Source organism: Cheilinus undulatus, linkage group 21 (genome assembly GCF_018320785.1).
Source record: "Cheilinus undulatus linkage group 21, ASM1832078v1, whole genome shotgun sequence".
Taxonomy (NCBI): Eukaryota; Metazoa; Chordata; class Actinopteri; order Labriformes; family Labridae; genus Cheilinus; species Cheilinus undulatus.
Window position 1 is genome coordinate 25,741,997 of NC_054885.1, and position 16,640 is coordinate 25,758,636.

Here is a 16,640-nt window from a genome sequence, read left to right on the forward strand (position 1 = left end):
TAACAACAATCTAAAGATTAAGCTCCTAATTTTGTATGCAACCAACTGTAGAAGTTCTGAAATGTTTTAAGAGTTAATGTTTTTAAACTCAACAGTATGATTAGAGTTAATCAGAAGTTCTGCTGGCACTGACAAAATCAGAAGTGTACCTTTACATAATGTTATTATTAATCATGAGGATTGTTTAGATCATTCCTCTCTTAAAAATGCATCTACTTTTTGCTCAGTATTTGCCAAATAAGCTTGAATTGACTACATATTTTTTTTCCTGAATGAATAAGTTACTTGGCACTCCAGTAATGTTTTTTTTTCTTTTTGTTGTTCATTAAATTTTTCAGCACCTCTCTGTTTGTTAGTCCATCTGTCCCTTTACCCAATCACGAGCGCTGCGCCTGGCCACCTCCAGTTCCTTCACGGCACCAATTAATCTATCAAAACACATGAACAGACCCATTAGATTTGTTCACAGAATTTTCAAAAGCAGCTCTTTGGTACACAGATGAAGAGAAATGTAAGTAAACCATTCAAAGCAATAACAACCTTTCAGGACAGTTACCTTAACAGGTGTTTTTCTCTGTGGACATCAAATTATCCAATATGTGAATCAATAAATTCTACATGTTTTTCTCTTAATGTATAAGACAAAAGAATACTAGTAGCCTAGTTGACCTAAAAGGAAGACCAAAGTCATTAGTTGCTGCATTAAATAATTAGGTAAAAGTAACCTAAGCCTTCATTTGCTGCCCATATAATATTATCATCAGTTTCCCTGCATGTAAATAATATGAAAACCGCAATATGACATTATATTTATGATAGCAACACTGCAGCTTCCCATCCTGTTGGAACTGACTGCCACAAGAACTCAGTCTTTTTCAGCATAGACAGCAGCCTCTGAAAGATTATGAAAATAAATCATCTCTCTAAAGCAGAGTGAACTAGAGAATTAAAATGATTAGCTATATAAGGTATGCTTGACTGCTGAGTTTTTGTATCAGACTGTATTGTTTTTTGTTAGGTTGAAGTTAATGATCAGTTAGTCTTAAAATGTTGCTGTAGTTAAGAATGAACTTCCCCAAAGAATCAGTTATCTTCTAATCTTGTTATCTTTTGCCTACATTTACACCCATTATAGTAAGGCTAGCTTTAGCTGGCAGTTTCTGGGTGCTCACAGGAGGAAACTCATTCTCGTCGTCCAGACACACTGGTCCAGCAGCAAACTCATGCTCTGGGATGACTTCACCTTTCTTTGCCCCACCATCTTCAGAGTAACCTGGGCGGAGAGGGGGTGAAGGGAAAGCTTAGCCATAAACAGTAGGATTTTTATTTCACAGGTAAATCTTTATTGTAAAACTATTTCAGTGTTTTTTTTCTAAGATACCTTAAACCCAACCTAACAAACCAAATATTGAAGTCAAACACATCCTCTAACTAACATGAATAACATCAAATACTAACCAGTGAGGGTGGTAGAGACAGGACCAGAAGCAGGTAAAGCAGCAGTTGCAGCATAGGATGGAGGGGCTGGTGTTTGCTCTGTGACCTCTGACCCTTCTATTCCTGTTACTTCATTGTGGTCATCATCATGATCACCAATAAGCCTAAAAGAACATAAAAACACTTGGAAGTTGTTTTTTTTTCAGTTGCAATGAAGCAGCTGACACCCACAAAAATAACATTCACTTTCACACTGAACATGAAATTTAGAGTAACCTATGCCTTTGCCCCGTGGGAGGCTGGAATAAGATGAGGGATCCCACAATTTCAACAGCAAACACCACACAGGAAGGCCTCTATCTGACTAGGAATTCAAGCAGGGAATCCACCATGTTGTGAGACATGTTTTACACAAATATTTTATTTCCCTATATTCCCTCTTCATACTTGATAACACTTTATGATTACTATTGATCACACTCCTGTGAGATCAGCTCACCTGTGTTTGTGGGCCAGCATGCACTCGCCTCCATCCAGTGGATCCACATTGTAGATGAACAGTTGTCCATCAGCTGTTGCCACCAGCAGTCGCAGAAGCTTCTGGATTCTGAAAGATCAGATTGATTATCCATTCAAGTTTTTTACTAACTGTCATGGCAAGTCACTTGTGTCCACACAACTGTTATCTTACTAAGTAAATCAAACAACCAAATAGACTAAACTCCTCTACCTCAAAAACAGTTAAATCAAGGTTAGAAATAAAAAAAAACACATAAACAATGAAACATAAGGGTGCACTTTCTGTTCATAAGACCTAAATAAAAGCTCACATTGCTAGGCTGCAAACATTCCTCTGGCAGGATGTAAGGAGATGAACGGTGGCAAAGGCCCTGTCCTGGCTCATCATGCCAGATACCTGGGCAGGGATGTAGTTGCTGGCTGCTGAAAACATTTTCCCAACGTAAGCTGTCCAGGTGACAGCCTCATCCCCTTCACTGCATACAAAGTAGCAATTTTCTTTAGAGAAGTACAGTACTTGTTTATTTTGGTGCAAAGACCAAACACACATCAGGCAAATCGTGTTTCATTATGAATATTTTCAAACATAGCCATGCATTTCAGACAGGGCATCAGGTTTTTGCCATTTCATTTGACAAAGTTCTTTAATTTTTTTCTTACTTTTGTGCAAGTTGTTCCAGTTTAAAGATATGCACTGTTTCTGTGTTGCTGGATGCACAGAGGAATTGACCATCTGGACTGAAGGATAAAGAGCGAATGTTGACGTACCTGCAGAGGCAAAGACACACAGACGTTAAACTCAGACACAATCATACATACAAACACACACTTGCAATGATCAATACATACAAGTGTCCGTTTTACTTTATCCATTAAAAGTTAATAAATTAAACATTCTGATTTCATCAGTCTCCTCGGCACTTGAGTATCTCAGTCAACACAGATCAAGTGCCCTTTATCAAACATAAACCAATTATTAGCCCTGAAAGCCTTCAGGCAGAAGTGTGTGCATTCGGATGCAGCTGCAAGGCAGTGCTCCAAAAATGACTCCATATGTATTTAGGGAACCAATGGTCATCTATAATTTCAGCAAATACCTGAAAGGCTGTCTAACTATGGGTTGCCATCTGGGCCACTCAGAATTTCTAATCATTCCACTAATTAAAAATGAGACCAAAATATAAAAATGATAACAAAATGATTTTCCTCAATAATGTTTAATAAGAAAATTTTGATAAAGCCAAAAACACTGTTTTTTTACATCCTCAAGAACAGCTAAAAGATCACTGTCTAGGAAAATTGTTACAAAGGACAGTCAAGAAATCAAGTTGGTATCGTCCTTTGAATATCTAGGGTTTTTGCTTGATGAAAACTTGTCTTTTAAGGAGCACATTCGGTATGTTGCAAAAACGTTGAAGGTTTTACTTGTTTTTTTACTACAGAAACAAGTCCTGTTTCTCCCTTATAGTCAAAAAGAGACTGGTTGAGTCTACCTTTTTACCTGCTCTTGGCTATGGTGATGTTTTGTACATGAATGCCTCTGCTCAGAGTCTGCATATGTTGGACAGTGTGTATCACGGAGCTCTGAAATTCATCACTAACTGTGGATTTCTTACTCACCATTGTACCTTATATTCTTTTTTAAAAAGATTTATTTTGGGCATTTATTTGACAGAGGAGGACAGTGGATAGAGTCGGAATCAGGGACGAGAGCAGGGGAGAGACATGTGGTAAAGGGCCTCAGGCCAGATTCGAACCCAGGCCATCCGCATACATGGGGCGCACCTTAAACCACTAGGCCACCAGCGCCCTGTACCTTATACTGTAAGGTCAACTGGACTTCTTTAAGGACACAACTTCTTGGACATTGGTACGTCTTTATTTATAAAGCCATTCTAGGCTAAATTCTGCAGTACCTTTCCTCTCTTTTGATCATGAAGGATGGATTGCACGACCTGGGTTCGTTTGACCTTGTGCAGTTTGTTGTTCCCAAAGTCCAAACTAAGTTGGGAAAGAAGGCTTTTAGGTTCCCTGCTCCTTTTGCTCCGAACAATCTGCAGACTAAATTTAAACTGCTGAACAGGGTGACTCTTATTATCTTTTAATCTTTAGTGAAAACACTTGAAACAAAACTGTCTGTATGCCACTGTTTTAGCTGATGTTTTTTTTAAATGATTACTGTACCTGTGGTTTATTGTGAACTGTGAGAGTCTGAGTGTGTTTGATATTTGAAACTTTATTGCTGCCATTCTTGGCAAGGTCTTCCTTGAAAAAGAGGTCTTTGACCTCCATGGGACTAACCTGGTTAAATAAAGGTTAAATAAGAAAATAAAAACTTGAGATCAGACTAACTGTATGTTGACCAGACTGTGTTTTAGGTATTTGGAGAGTACTTCTACCTCTAAACTCATTAAATGGAAAAAATCTAATCAAAATTAATGATCTTATATACTGTTAGAAAGAAGAGTGGAAGCGCAACAGCATCAGTCCCTTTAGTGTGAGGGAAACACAGAAAACAAACTCATGGGGTGTGCTGCCTGCCTTCTCCATAGTCTGACAGACAGTATAAATCCTGGTAATGTGGTATGCAGATGAACATAAGGGTCCAACGAACAAAACTTGCAGCTTTATTCATTCCTAAAGGCCTCATAAATCATTGATAAAATGCACTGCTTATTTCTATAATGGACATATTATGTTTTGAATAAAATCAAAGGTTTGGAAAGGGTGGCTCTGAAGCAACATGTGGCTTTTTTGACCCTCTTCAATGGCTCTGCAGCTTTGCCAATAAAGAAAAAAAACAGCTTTTAAAAACATCTTGATATTATTTCCTAATGTTATTCTGAATATACATTCTTTACACAGTAACTTTTGCAGTGTTAAAGTAACAATTAAAGAATTACATTTTAAAAACTGTATCCGAGTGTTTATACAGTAGTCCCACCCCAGACTGGTGTTTAATTTACCCTAGTGTTAAAAGTTAAAGTTAAATTAACCCTTTATTGAGTAAAATCTTTATACTCGTTTGCACTGTAGAGTGTTAATCAAACTTAACACTACAGGTTAATCGACTCTGAAGAATTTAAAAATTACTCTTAGTCGTGTGGATAATTCAGTCTTCTGTTATAATAAATCAAATCTACACAGAAAAATCCTCAGTGTTGATTCAACACCCATAGTGTTAAATTTAAAGGAGACATATTATACCCTTCTAAGACAAGCTTAAATTGGTCTCAGAGGTCCCCAAAACATGCCTGTGAAGTTTGTTGCTGAAAAAACACTCCAGTATAGGATTTTTGTACGTTTAAAACCCCCTCTATTTTAGCCCTTCTCAGAACGAGCCGTTTCTGTGTCTGTGGCTTTAAATAGTATTTAGCTGTCTGACTGATGAAGTCTTGACAATTAATTAGGAGACTTATGAGTTTGATTATGATGAGCAGATCAGAATAGGAAACCATGTGCAACTCATGTTTGTAGGTAGGTATTTTAAATGTATTGGTGTCCAAATATTTTAGCACGTATGGTAATTAATTTAAAGCAGACAGTGTACAAATGGGCATTTTTGTTGATAAAGATTAAATTGTTTATGTTTGTGCTGATAAAAACAAGATGGTTGTGTGTAAATGTGGTGCTGTCTGTAGTGCTGAAGACAGCATATTGACAGCTGTCAGAGAGAGAGGCACACTGTAAACAGCTGATTTCACATGCTTGTCTTCAGGACAATGTAGGTGATTAAAAGTCCTTATAAACATTTAGGTTGGTGTTGGGTTTGAAATAAAAAGGGCCAGTCAGTTGAAAATGCCTTTTTCGATGCCAGTCCGCCACTGGAACCATGAGAAGTTTTACTTTTTGTTTTTCTCTTACATTGGACTTCATATCTCTTTTATAGAGAGCAGATTTTCTATGCTAGATGGGCACACTGACCTCTTCAAGCCTCGTCGGAACTCATAAAGGCGCTGGCCCTCAGGAATGGAAAACACTCGAATTACAGTGCCCTGTAAAAAGGTTGTCAGTTAAGTGTTAGCAATTGCTTGCAAAGGTTTAAAAGGCTTCACGTTTTCCTTCATGTTCCCTTTAACACACAAAAGTAGTAATTTGAGCTTTATATTGTATAGCAGCTTTGCTTCCTTTTTGCTGGTCATCAGTGTCTCTCCATGTACATGCAGGTATGTTTCATGAATAAAAGTACATTATCATGACAGTGGCCTACGAGACACTCTCTTGTACCAAGGAATACTAAGCTAAGAAAGAAACAATGGAATAAGCAACATTTACAAAATCACTAGCATGTAACCTATAATTTTCTTCATTTTGGCTCAGAAGAAAGTTTATGTGCTTAAAATGAAATGGGTTCTCCATGTAAAAACATACGAACACTTTGATTTGGAATTTTCAAATATAAAGGCACAGTGGCACTCTAAATGTCAGGGGGAAATATACTATATACTATGGAACTTCAATGTGTATTGAAAAATTGACAGAAATAAAGCAATGACTTTAATTTACTAAAGGTCATTCTCACCCTCTCCGAGGCACTGGCAAGTTTGGTGGCCGAGGCATTGAAAGTGAGAGCTGCCAGTGGACTGTCATGAGCTGGAATCATTGTCACTGTATTCTGAAATTACAAGGAAGATAGAACAGACAGTAAAGAAAGGAGGTTATTCCAGTCTCTTAATGGTTTTGGGTGAATGCCCAGCCAGTGTCTTCTGGCACTATTAGAAGAAGCATTGTAGAGCAGTGCTAAAGTGGCAACATCTATGGGTGTTTTTTTATACTGTTTACCTGACTCTTTCCTATTTCTGTACTTCAGTAAGTTTTAGTGTATCTTATTTAACTTATATATTTCCTTTAACTTACAGCGAAAATTTCCTGTTTTTCTGATGTACAACTACCACCAAACTTGACAGCACAAAGCTTTAGATATGCGACAAAGACAACCTGAGATAGTGACTCTAACTTATGTGACTATTACGTTTTCTAGTGATTTATAGTGAAGGCCAGTGTCTAAAACTTGAGGCCCTAAACGTTTGCTGAAACTCCCAGGCTGAGGTCATTGCTGTAACTTACATCTATTACATCAGCACTGGTGTTTGGTATGGGTTCAGGTAATAAAAAAATTAAAAAAAAAAAAAAAATTCAAAATGTATCCCAGTAGCCTAAATTTAGTATAAACATATGAAAGACAAAAAGCAAGAGCATATTTGATTCTGTTAGGCCGGCTTCCTGGTTTGTATGAAGCAATAATAAGAGGAGGGAGCTGTTTTTCTATCCAGCTGAGTTCATGAAAAAGCCAACATGTGACAGATATCAGGTGACATCTTTAGGTAAGAAGAAACCTCAGCGAGTCTATACCTGAGCAAAATTAAAACATGTGGTCTCACTTGGCTACGAGGGAGCAATAACATATTAGCGCTATCAAAAGTACTTCAGCATATTTCAAAATATGCACAGTACAATATCCAAATGCAGATCTTCAACTTTGTCATATTTGTTAGATCTGTGGTCCAAGTCCATCCTGCCTTTGTAGCAGGTCACCTCTGCACAAGTATTGAAGAGTTACCTCCAGTCTGTTTAGTGTTTATGGACACTCTCATACTACTAAAATAAAAAATGGTTACAAAAACAAAAGATTCAGGTAACAAGAAAATATATACTGATGTCCAACTGTTTCTACAAACAGACACCAAAGGTGATATCATTGTCAGATAAACATTTATAAGACCGCCGACAGAGAGGAGAAGATGATCTAAGATAAAGTATTTTTCAGAGAAAACAGAAATAAAATGTTAATTAAATGCTAGAAATGATCCAGGATGTAACTGTTTTCAACTAAAATATATGTTAGTGTATGTAAAATTAAACATGATGTAAACATTTGTGTATCACTATATCAAATTAAGTTATATGTATTTTAAAAATAGTGTGTTACAGGCATTTTTGACTCCATATGAAATATGTGTAAAAATATTATTTTACCTATAAACTTTATTATATGTTTTAACTCAGGATGTTAATATTCAGTGTCTTACCAAATTATTTGCATCATACACTATAATCTCCCCAATAGTGTCACTTCCAGGGTACGCCAGGTATGAGCTGGAATGGTTGATAGAAAGAGCACAAAGACCTGCAAGAAAGGAAAAATGACAACATTAAAAATGTGGAAAAAATTGATTCGAAACTTCAGATTAAGTTGGTTGGATACTCTGTTGGTTTTTAATAAATGTGTGTAAAAAAACGTAATTTCTTCCAAAAGGCATTCGACATCAAGCAACATGTCGAAAACATTGTGCTTATTTTACATAATAATAAGAGACACTCATTTATTACTTTAAAAGTCATTGAAGTCAAAAGCGGTATATACTGTACATTTTTTTTCATTAATACACTAGTTGGACTAGCTGCAAAAATACACCTTGAACTACCAACAAAATAACCATAGCCACCAGTCAAAGTCCCCTTCTCCAAGTTCCCTTGCCAATTTCCATCTCTCCTTTGGATGCCCTTTGACTTTCCCTCATTCATTTACACACTTGTGTCCTTTTCTGATCAGCCAGTCAGTGTTCTGACCTCCCTTGCCTACTGTTCCTCTATTTTTACTTCACTTATTACCGCATTGTGTATTGCCCAGGGAAAAATTAACTGGCCATACATACACCAGCAAATGGATAATTTTTTGCTGAAATACTTGAGATGACCCCCAGAGATCTGCTTACAGTCTTGGGGGTTTGCTTTTAATAATTAATTATTTACATTTCATTTATATCTAGCTAAGTAAGATATCTGAAAAAAAGGAAGTTTTGAGGTGGATAAAGGTTTTGTTTTTCTTGTCCTAGGCATTAAGAAATATACAGTGCATTTCCACCAAACAGTCCAGTTTGGATCAGGATAGTTATGGTTTGGCATGTTAAAGCCTGATTTTGCTTGTGTTTCCACAGCCAATGTCAGTCCAGCCTTACCCTGATGGAAATTCTGGCTCTTTAAAGACATCGTATCCAATCACTTAAAATTGACAGTCTAAATTTCTTTCAGTCAATTATATCCAGCTGAAAAAAGACAGGCCAGGATCTTATTCCCCAGTTTTATTAACATAATAAATTATGCCAAACATTTATGGCACATATTTTAATGAACTGGAATTATTTCTTAAAAGTTGTCAGTGAATTAGCCTTACTATTACATCAAAACAGAAACTGTATATTTGTTTGTCTGGAGCATACCTGCATTTCCAGTCCTTTAGTACTAATATTTACCTGAGGGGTTGGACGGAGTGTTTAACAGAGTTTTGAGAAGCTTCATGTCTTTGATGTTGTGAATATAAATGGACTCTTCAAGGCACACCACAAGCCTCTGAAAAAGACAAAGCCTCATGCTGTTACATTCCAGTTTGAGCTCAGCAGATTGAGAGCATTAAACACATAAAACACATGATTTTTTAAGCTGTTGTTGACATTTCAGATACATCTTTTTTTGTTAGAAAAAAACCTCTCAAGTCTCCCCATTAATGTATTCTTTAATCCTTTTAATTGGCATTGCATGGACAGCAAGTGGCCAGATCAGTGTGATCCTACAAATGATTCCATTGTCACACGACTCCTTCCACCATTGACCCTTAAGTGGTTTTCTGATGCCATTGAAGCGTAATGATCTGTAATATGTGATCTAAATTTCAGAATGAATGTTAGGAATATAAAACTGCATGACAAATAGTTTAAAGAAACTACAAAATCTCCTTATCCTTAGTTCATACTGAAGTGTTTTAAAAGATTCTTCCTCTCTAGCCCATACTAATTCCATCCACTTTTTCTACCATCCCCTCTCAAAAATGCTTGAATAATTTTTAACACTGTGTATTAAAAAATAGTACAGCTAAACAATGTAGGAATTTTGAGACAGACACTGCCTATTTTAGATATATTACTATCATGTTGGCCCACATAGTAAAATCTGGGCAGAGAAATTATCCAGGCGACCTGCTTTTTTTTCTTTAATTCTAGCATGTGCTGAGGACAGCGTTAAGTCTTATCAATATGGAGCCAGATTACTTTTTACTGGACAAACCATTTTGTGAAACTATTTCTATGTAAATCAATGTCTGGTGTATTATGCATTCTGTTTAAACAAGTTTTTAACCTTTGCTCATAAATATACCTTTTTTAAGTCTACGTATATAGCTGCAAAGAAAAATATGGGTCAGGTCCAACTTTTGAATTTAATGAATTATTTGTACACATGGAAATAAAGGTGTGCTTTGGCTGTGTAAATGTGTTAGCTCACCTGTCTGTTGAGCTTGACAGCCAGGATCTTGTTGGGGTAGCTATAGTTGCAGATTTCAGTCCCTTTTTTGAAGTGGTAGATATTCATGCAATGTGGCATGGTAATACTCACTACAACAACCAGACTGCTGGAGAACAGACGCTCCACAATGTAAACATCTGGAGTCTCTGTTAGTGGAGAATAGCCAGCAGACACAAACACAGTTAAGAAGATGTCACTGTAATGCTGACTTCACCAAACTATCACTTATACTGAAAAGACATTCAACTACAACAAACCTTTCCACAAGAGAATGACAGTCATTCCAACCTCTGATCCTGACTTTAACTCGAGTTAGTAGACTTAAGTGAATCATTCACACAATTTGTGACCCTTAATTGTAAAAATCAGCACATCTTAGTGATGAATTCTGCATGGCTTAATAACAGTTATATATCTCAATTATTTAGAAATAAATCTATACATATTATTTGAGACTGGCAGATTTTTTTAATCCTTCAGAAGCTTTAAGATCCCCCACAAAAATACAGAATGTTTGAACAAGTATTAATATTAAACATGAATATCTAAAAATAAGATACAATGTAAAGAAACAAGTCTCCACAACAGGTCAAACTGATGTCATGCTGCAGAAACAATTGACCTGACTCTGCAGACTGCGGACAGAAACAGCCATTCTTTGAAAAAAATCTGAAGCTCAGCCTCGTCTGAGGATTCAGCCAGGAAAACCTCATAATGACCCAGTGAGTGCTTTTAAGTGGAGAGACTGGTTGCTCTGTGGCTTCCTTGCTGAGAAAATGATTACTTCTGTTAGGCACACAGAGAATTCCCTTTTACATCCTGGTTTTTGTGTAGTCTGTATTTAGATCAACAGATGCACATCATAATTATTATGTTGAGCTCATACTGTGATGAGGTAATACTCTGAGTTAACAGATACTGGCTAAATACCCCCTCCCCTTATCAAGATGGTATGCTTTATTTGCACTTCAATTACAGTAAGCAGAAAAAATACAGTTTTATTTTTAAAAGCAGTCTCCAAAGCACCCATTCCCCACAGTAATATGTAAACTCTATTTTTACCACCGCCAAGGAGGTTATGTGATCGGCAGGGTTTGAACAGCAAGGAAAGTGGGGGGTTCAACCATCCAGGCAATATCTTGCATGGCAGCTGGTTGAAAAAAAGCCCCAGAAGACATGTAGCCTGGATGTACAAAAAGTTATGGATGGATTTTGATGAAATTTTCAGGAAATTTCAGAAATGGCATGAGGAAGAACTGGTTAGATTTTGGGAGTGATTTGGATCACTGTCTTGATCCAGGAATTTTTTAAAAGGATTCTTCACTGTTGGAAGATAGGGCTAATGGTGGAGGTCTGCGCTCTCTGAGTGCTTTTCTAGGTATTGTTGTAATATGGTGATATTATCATACAAAAATATTTACTGTATGAATGACTTTGAAAAGGAGACTAAGATGACTGGGGCCACCTTCAGCATATTTATACAAAGAAAATAACTGATGTATATTTTTTTCATTAGGTCAACCTCATCCAACAACAACAAAAAAGAAAAAACACCTCACAGCTGATGATGGCAAGTTTAAAATTAAGCCCAAGGTTTTGCACACAATAATGGATGCTTAGTAAAAACCCAGTACTGACCACTCTCGTGAATACAGTCCAGTTTATCCACAATCGTCAGAGAAAACAGCCTGTAGCCAGTCTTTGTTCCCAAAGCCAGGGACCTACAACACACACACACACACACACACACACAAAAAAACATCAAGCATCGTTTTTATTCTTCTCATTTTTAGCAAGGAGGGAATAAATCTTTGTCAGCTTTGGTTGAGTCAAACTGTTGTTGAAAACAACATGATAAAATACACATTTAAAGGGCTGAATTTACTTTGACATCCCTTATTTTCTGTTCTGTCCTGCAGCATGTGGTGGTGAAAACATGACAGTGTTTGAACCCTTACAATACATTAAATTGGTTTAAAAATAAATATGGTTTAAAAATAAATATCAACTTTGACTATGGGCGACTTTGGCTGAAGTTCATTAACCATTTACCAACTATAATCACAAGTTACACATATTTCTAGGAGGCTGGGTTAGACAGGGTTCTTTCAGCTAAACAGTTGAAAGTAATGCATTTCAGTTTAATTTGATTAAGAATGATGGTGTGCTTACCACTTATTGGCTGGCTAACCTACTAGCCTTTATAATTGCACATCACTGAACACATGACTTATTTCTGCCTGCTTCTCTCAGACACGGAGTATTAACCACAGGTGATCCATTTGGTGATCTGTGACTAAAGGCATTAATTCTGATCTAATGTATTTTTGATGAAAATCAGCCAATAATGAGTGCCTTTCGTAGTTTACCACAAAACTGTCATGATGTAGGACAAATAAATATAGTAGTATATCTTTCCTAGTAGGACATTTTTTTCATCTTGCTCCTCCACACACAAAATTCTCTTTCTTTGGTTTTTCTCTGAATCTGTGCATTTCTAAATTTACACAGTATGTGCTGTAAGTGGTGATCCGGCTAAGTCTGTGGACTAAAAATGTAACTACACCAATTTGAGACATCGGGTCCTTATAACAAAGGTCATTTTCTTAGTGGTTACTTCTTCCTCTTTCCCCCGGTGTGAATTTCAAACATACCTATCCTGTCTCATCCTGTTTCTGAGCAGGAAAAAACCTGCACAACTCCAGAGAAAATCAAGCATATTTTCACTTCCCTTACCTGACTTTGCCAAACAGAGGTTTTCTTTCTAATATCCTCTAAATAAGTACAATGTCCACAAACTAAAAGAGAATAATATCCAAAAGATATTAATTCATGAGTTTACATTCTTCAGCTGTATGAAAACAATTACTCCCACATGGGTTAGAGATGAGTGTGTTAGATGAGGCAGTTTAGTCCATACTAAGACAGCCAACATCTGTCTGGGTACAAACAAGCCTTTCTTTCACAATATCCTGCTCTTGTCATCTGGTTACTCAGCATTTTAATGTAAGCTGGTCTGTGTGTACGCCTGTTTAGTGGAGCTTACTCAATATTAAGCAACTGGGTTGTTGCAGATATCCCATGCACTCACAATGGTAAAGGAACCTCAAAATAAAATGACACTTTAATTGTCTTCAAAATACTGGCATATGATGACTGTGGCCCCAGTTTTTATGCAAAATGCAGAATTTGTTTGTGTGAATTCTTGTGCTAAAGGCTGCTCAAGTTCTGAGTTGTTCCATTACTTCAGGATCTTTGAGCAGACTTTCTGCTGACTGAATGCAATACAGACTTAAGATTGCAGATTTTGTTCAAGTCTTACCCACCTCTGGCTTTTAGGGTAATCTGTTTAATGCAAAACCTTACATGTAAATAAACATAGTGCCCTTGACATCACACATTATTTTTTCAAGCCTTGAGTTTTTTCTTTTGGCCATTGCTGTGTTTGTTCACTGGAGCCATAGTTGACCGTATCTGAAACAAAAGTGTTGAAATATGGAGGAGGAAGGAATTGGCAAACAGCAAGTTATCAATGATGCTGACAAATAAGTTTACCCCTGTTAACCCCCACAGAGTGAACATTAGTGGTACGCATTTATTTCAAGAAATCCTCAATGTTTAGTAACTGCATTAGCTGAGCTCGCATCACTTATGTACTTGTCACTCAGTGACTTCACTACTTCCCATGCTTAAATTCAAGCCTCGATAGAAATTTAACTGTTGTGTACATTCATCTCTGTAGGAGCTGTCATGAATAGAGATAAGAACTATATATGATCAGAGTTTGTTTTTACCAGGCTCTGAGTGTTGTGGAGTTGAATGGTTTTGGGGACCTAATATGGGTTTTAATTTCATGTAACTGCAGTAATGTAAAGTGTAATATTTACACCAGGAGCCACTTGGGGTGAAACCAATAACTTATAAACTAAGTTTTGTCAAAAGTTGACCTGCCTAATCCATTTCTAATCCATCCACAATTTCTATGAAAAAAAAAGTATTTAAAAATTATTGTTCAGTCTGGAGCAACGAAAAGACTGTAACCTATTTTAAGTAAGTACTTCACAAAATCTCAAACTTTCAGAATTTTTACCACATAATTTTCTCAATTTGAGCTTTTAGAGCCACAGTAGGTGCTCACTCAACTATGTTTTTCTTATTTAATGTAATCCATACATATACAGTATTGTTTAATGTGCATATAGACGGTATTTGGTTTCTACATGACCTGGACAGACCCCACTACACAGATGTCCTCTGAAAGGTGCCCACAGCATCATGCGGGCTAATGTGCACATACTGTACGTATACACACTGTATGACAAGCAAGTTACCCTAAGTACATAGGCAGCTAGCAACTACCTTTTTCAATACCATCTCTAAAAACATTTAGGCCTATGAGTTTAAGCAGAATGCAATTACATGCAAAACGTTTGGTTTACAATGCATATGCTACCTTTTAGACTTTTTGACATTCTAATACATAGATAGGTCCTAATAGCAAAGATGATAGAATAAATCATCTTTTCAAAAGTCAAGGTTTCGCTTCCTATCCTAACACAGAGACAGAAGTCACAAGAGGGACCATTTCATTTAAAGATTACAATGGAAAGAATGGTTTGGGACTTTTAAGTAGCCATTCTGAATTGTATAAGGTATATATAAGGCTACATCTGTCAAATACAATGTACTGGCGCATGTACTGGGAAAAATTCCTTCTGCCTCATATGATATAAAACTGTCTGCATCCTTACGTTGAGTCTTGGTTGAAGGAAGCACAGCCAAACTGGGGCCCCAGTCCATCCGGTCCGCCAGGCCCACCAGCACCCTCTCCGGTCTCCATCCCGATTCCCAGCGGCCTCCTGTCCTCCATCCGCCCTGGATTGGAGGCCTGGGATCGGGTGCACCTCTTCGCTTGATGTCGGCGGAAGACGGCTCCAATTCGAAAGAAAAGTTAATCTTGTTAAGTATGAGGGCTAAGTTCGCGCTCCAGCCGATACCAGAGGGTTTCAGATTTGGTTTGAGTTCGGCTGTTTTAGCCGTCTATTAGCAAGACCCCTGAGAAGAAAAGAAGAAAAAGAAGCAAAACAAGAACAGCTGATAGAACGACGTCACATTGCCGCCTCTTACGATTGGTTGGAAGCGGACCCACGTTGGTGTTGACTTCTTTTTTGATTGGCCAGATGGGGAACGCTGTATTTTGATAGGCTGTGAGGGCAGAAGGGGCTTTGTTTATGTCCGTCCATTCATGATGTAGTATAGCATAGACCTCTAAAAATATTCAAGAAACTATTTTTTCTTTTCACTCCGAAACTGTTTGGTCATAATGAAATAGGGTAGACATTGTGATTACAGGTCACAGTCCCCGCTGCAAGGTTTTTGTAGTTAACTAAAACTAACTAAATAAATAAAATTTAAACATCATTTTTTTAAAACTGAAACTAAATGAAAACTAAGCTTTACCTAAAAACGAAAACTAACTAAAACTGTATAGTGCACTTACAAAACTAACTAAAATAAAATAAAAGTAGAGACAAATATCCTTAGTTTTAGTCTTTGACACAACCATACCGACTGGCACCTACACCCAAGTCTGGGTTGTGTAAAATTGCCTTATCTGATTGGTTAAGACTTCACACAGTGGTAGTTTTATGTCTGGAGTTGTATTTAAACCTATCTTACTAACCCCAGTGAAAACCATTTAGGTTACTTCAAGGATTCTTAACTAAAAGTCAGACAGGTAAGGCAAAATAAAGATGATTTTATTGATTTTTCTTCTCTTGAGGAAAATCATTACAATTTATTGAAATTTTTAGTTTCCCCCAAGTGGAGCATATTCAAATGTATTATCCAAGCACAGATAGCCTGATGCTCTGTTTTTCACCCTCATTTGAGATAAAACAATAAACTGCAGACATGACTCCAACTTTGCATACTGTACCTGCTTAAATAATGACAGGGTGACATCATACTTTAAAATGATATGGAGCACAGGCATATAGGCCTTAATATTTAATATTGCCTGAAAATATCTTTCCATCAAATAACTGTGGTACACTTATTTATTTACCTGGTGTGATGTAGATGGCATCCTGTTTAGTATTGTCAGCTGAGTGTTTCCAACCTGTGGCTGTGGGTGCAGCTCTTTAATCAGAGTAATGTCAGACATCTGGGCCCAGTGTGTTGAGGTTATTTAAGCTACTGCAGTCACATGCTCTCTCTCAGGCCTGGCCTCCACACAGGTATACCACACTTCTGTTTAGTTATATTAGATTAGGTTAAACTTTAGTTATGTTTGCATTTCACAGCATTTACACACACATTGTCTCCACTCATGCACATCACACACTCCTGACTTTACTGACATGGTGTTGTCACCCACCTTTGTT

General features: G+C 37.0%; 1 protein-coding gene across 4 annotated transcripts; it reads right to left on the reverse strand.

The window, feature by feature from the left end:
• Nucleotides 1-288: 288 nt before the first annotated feature.
• wipi1 (WD repeat domain, phosphoinositide interacting 1) lies at nucleotides 289-16,411 on the reverse strand. Of its 4 annotated transcripts, none has more exons than XM_041777793.1 (14): nucleotides 16,322-16,411; nucleotides 15,006-15,459; nucleotides 11,893-11,975; nucleotides 10,234-10,400; nucleotides 9,210-9,306; nucleotides 7,986-8,083; nucleotides 6,479-6,571; nucleotides 5,881-5,951; nucleotides 2,617-2,724; nucleotides 2,268-2,432; nucleotides 1,937-2,044; nucleotides 1,459-1,601; nucleotides 1,173-1,273; nucleotides 289-428 (listed from the first exon to the last, which is right to left on the reverse strand). In XM_041777793.1, the coding sequence occupies exons 2-14, from the start codon at nucleotides 15,122-15,124 to the stop codon at nucleotides 378-380; spliced, it is 1,404 nt and encodes a 467-aa protein (XP_041633727.1). In that variant the 5' UTR covers nucleotides 15,125-15,459; nucleotides 16,322-16,411; the 3' UTR covers nucleotides 289-377. The 4 variants fall into 4 exon arrangements, with proteins under 4 accessions (XP_041633727.1, XP_041633725.1, XP_041633724.1 ...); XM_041777791.1 differs by having other exon boundaries at nucleotides 422-1,273; nucleotides 15,006-15,309; nucleotides 15,382-15,459; XM_041777790.1 differs by having other exon boundaries at nucleotides 422-1,273.
• Between the last annotated feature and the right edge of the window lie 229 nt (nucleotides 16,412-16,640).

What these genes read in the sequence shown, in the direction of transcription:
- wipi1 (XM_041777791.1), bottom strand. Translation starts at nt 15,124, where the DNA reads ATGGAGGACAGGAGGCCGCTGGGAATCGGGATGGAGACCGGAGAGGGT. An exon ending in TCCTTCAACCAAGACTCAAC is followed by an intron (nt 11,976 to 15,005) that starts GTAAGGATGCAG and finishes TGTGTGTTGTAG; the next exon opens with GTCCCTGGCTTTGGGAACAA. An exon ending in CACTCCGTCCAACCCCTCAG is followed by an intron (nt 8,084 to 9,209) that starts GTAAATATTAGT and finishes CCTTTCTTGCAG; the next exon opens with GTCTTTGTGCTCTTTCTATC.